Source organism: Aplysia californica, unplaced genomic scaffold (assembly GCF_000002075.1).
Source record: "Aplysia californica isolate F4 #8 unplaced genomic scaffold, AplCal3.0 scaffold01623, whole genome shotgun sequence".
In the NCBI taxonomy this organism is placed as follows: Eukaryota; Metazoa; Mollusca; class Gastropoda; order Aplysiida; family Aplysiidae; genus Aplysia; species Aplysia californica.
In genome coordinates this window covers 57164-60318 of record NW_004798893.1, presented here as the reverse complement: position 1 = coordinate 60318, position 3155 = coordinate 57164, and the positions used below count along the sequence as shown (strand labels likewise).

The window sequence follows — 3155 nt, the reverse complement described above, 5'->3', positions numbered from 1 at the left end:
AGAAGAAGAAGAAAAAGAAGAAGAAGAAGAACAAGAAGAACAAGAAGAACAAGAAGAACAAGAACACGAACAAGAACAAGAAGAGGAAGAAGAAGAAAAAGAAGAAGAAGAAGGAAGAAAAGCAATAAGTGGAAGAGGAATGAGCAGAAAAAAATATGATACATCGTCTTCTGTCTTTCCATTCCACAAAGCCCAATATCTGTGTATAACCCGCTCCCACTCCCAGTGTGTACCCCCACCGCCTCCACCCAAACTCCCCATGAGTGCGCGTGTGTGTGAGTGTGCTCCTGCCTTGCTTCCCAGATCTAACCAACTTCCCGCCGCCCGAGACGCCAGACGATGACGCCATGTTGGATTTCACGGCCCTGTCCACCTTCCCCCCTCCCGTCTTCTCCTCCAACTCCTCACTGGCCAGCTTAGGCCACGACTCAGGTAAACCAACACAAGTGGTATCTCACGACTCAGGTAAACCAACACAAGTCGTATCTCACTGGCCAGCTTAGGCCACGACTCAGATAAACAAACACAAGTCGTATCTCACTGGCCAGCTTAGGCCACGACTCGGGTAAACAAACACGTGACACAGTTATTTTAATAGGTATCTCACGACTCAGGTAAACAAACACAAGTCGTATCTCACGACTCAGGTAAACAAACACAAGTCGTATCTCACGACTCAGGTAAACAAACACAAGTCGTATCTCACGACTCAGGTAAACAAACATAAGTCGTATCTCACGACTCTGGTAAACGAACACAGGTCGTATCTCACGACTCAGGTAAACAATCACAAGTCGTTTCTCACGACTCCGGTATCCCACGATTCAGGTATACAACCAAAACAGTTACAGGTTTTGAAATCGGAATGGAATAATCTCACTACTCAGGTAAAGAAAAGAAGTAGTACAGTTTTTAAAATCGGTTTCTCACAACTCAGGTATCTCACGACTCAGGTAAACAAACACAAGTGATGCAGTTTTGTTTTTTAATCGGTATCTCACGACTCGGGTAAACGAACACAAGTGGTACCGTTTTTTAGAATCGGTATGGAATAATCTCACAATTCATGTCAAGAAAAGAAGAGTTACAGTTACAGTTTGTTAACAGCCTAATGCCTATTCCCTGCTCTGTCGCAACAAGTTTAGTTTGAAATATGAAATATGTTAGCATTTTCAGCGCAAAAATGATGATGATGATAATGATAATAATAATAATAATAATAATAATAATAATAATAATAATAATAATAATAATAATAATAATAATAATAATAATAATAATAATAATAATAATAATAATAGGTTCCAAGCTACAAACACCCACCAAGTTTTTACGAGACGAATGAAGATTTGATACAATTCGGGGATTCAGTAAAGTACAGGCGAGCAGATACGTGTATTTTTGACGGACTAGGAAGACAAGAAAAAAATAAGTATGCACCATCTAGTCAGAAGATGTGCTGATTTATTAGAGTTAAGAATTAAATCCGCGTGGAATAATTTGGAAAGGGTGACGATGATGTCATACAGCCAGAGATCATGAGATCGATACATGAGAAGAGGCAGGTCCAGAAAGAGATGGATAGAGAGGGGCAGAGAAACATTTACTCAAAAACAATATTATAAATTATAACCATGCAACAGGCGATAAAACAAACGGGAGAAAGACGTTTGATTCTACCATCGACGTTATAAGGTAACAGTGGCTGGGGGGAAAGTAAAGTAAGTTAGTAGGTGAAGATGTCTGCATCTCTCTCTGACATCAATAACATCTGCCATGGCTATTGTCACTCCAGTAGTCTGATCTGTTGGTTTCATTGACCATATCAGACGCCACAAATCGTCTTAATCCTTATTTTATTCTGTTTCGCTAAAGAAATATATTCTCCCTCTTCAGACACATTGGTCATCTTCAGACTTTGACAGACGAACAATTAATTTGATCTAAATGTATAATCGTGTGTGTTTCATCCCCGAGTCACAATAATAATATAACCTTTGTAACAACCTCCTCTGCCATTGTAAACGACCAAGACACATTTTCTCCCTGTGAGATGAATGAAGATTGTCGTTGTCCTTGTCATAAATCATGTGCAGTTTTGTTGTGTCTTTTTCACCTTGTCCAAAGTCTGCTGCATTTTGTGATAGACTTCTTTATGATCCAGCTCCACCGGAGTCTTTGAAGTGATGAGAGGACCTAAAATAGACACCCGCATGCACACACCTACACACACACACACACACACACACACACACACACACACACACACACACACACACTGACAGTCGCAAACTCATTATGTTTACAATATTAGTATTATATTATAGAATGAGCAGATGCCGATAAAATGTAAAGAATTCCTTCTTCTGTCAGAAAAGTATGCGGATCTTGCTGTCTTCGTCTTTCAGCTTTCGGATTTGAACAAGGATATTAGATTGGATGTACATGTAAATTTGAAATTCAACAGTAAATAATATTAAACTTCCCCATCAAAGCAATGTATATCGTTTAGGAAGCGGGGTTTATCGACCCTGCTTATCTAGGCCAGTAAATCAAATGGCCAAAAGGGATACATCATTTGAGCGGACATATTATGTATTTGATTAGAATAAACATCTCCACTTTTGAATCGAACTCAACCCTTTCCGGCTCCCTCCTCCCAACCCTTTAAAAATTTATTTAGTCCCATTGCTGCCGCCCTCTCACCAGCCAACCCCACCGCGTCTATTATCCACTTCCTACGTCGTCCAAGTCGTCCCATCCCCACCCCACATACACACTCCCATTTCGTAACCAACCCCACCCCACCCACCACCCCACATATACACACACCCTTTTTGCAACACCCCCCAAAAAAAAACAACCCTTAACAACAAACAAACAAACAAAGAAACAAACAAACTAAAACAACAACAAACAAACAACTTCAGTGGATAATGGGTTAAGGCTCACAATAAATGTCACACATAATTCGGTGACGCGGCGTTTAGGTGGGTGGTCTCTGGGGTGTGTCCTTGAGCCAAACACAATAACCCTCGTTTTTAAAAATGTAGGCTATCTTTCGCTTTTTAAACCAATTAATGTCCCCACGGTAAAGAATAAAGTGGTATTTATTTATTTATTTTATTTTTTATTTGTTTCTATATTGATGTATT

General features: G+C 39.8%; 1 protein-coding gene across 1 annotated transcript in view; it reads left to right on the top strand.

Annotated features, from left to right (window-relative positions):
* Window positions 1–303: 303 nt before the first annotated feature.
* The window catches only part of LOC101851999 (nucleoporin NUP159), a gene marked incomplete at its 5' end in the record, with an annotated part of 16662 nt that continues 13810 nt past the window's right edge, over window positions 304–3155 (top strand). Inside the window, 1 exon segment of the mRNA XM_005113108.3 lies at window positions 304–432. Within this exon segment, the coding sequence (XP_005113165.2) occupies window positions 304–432 (129 nt within the window).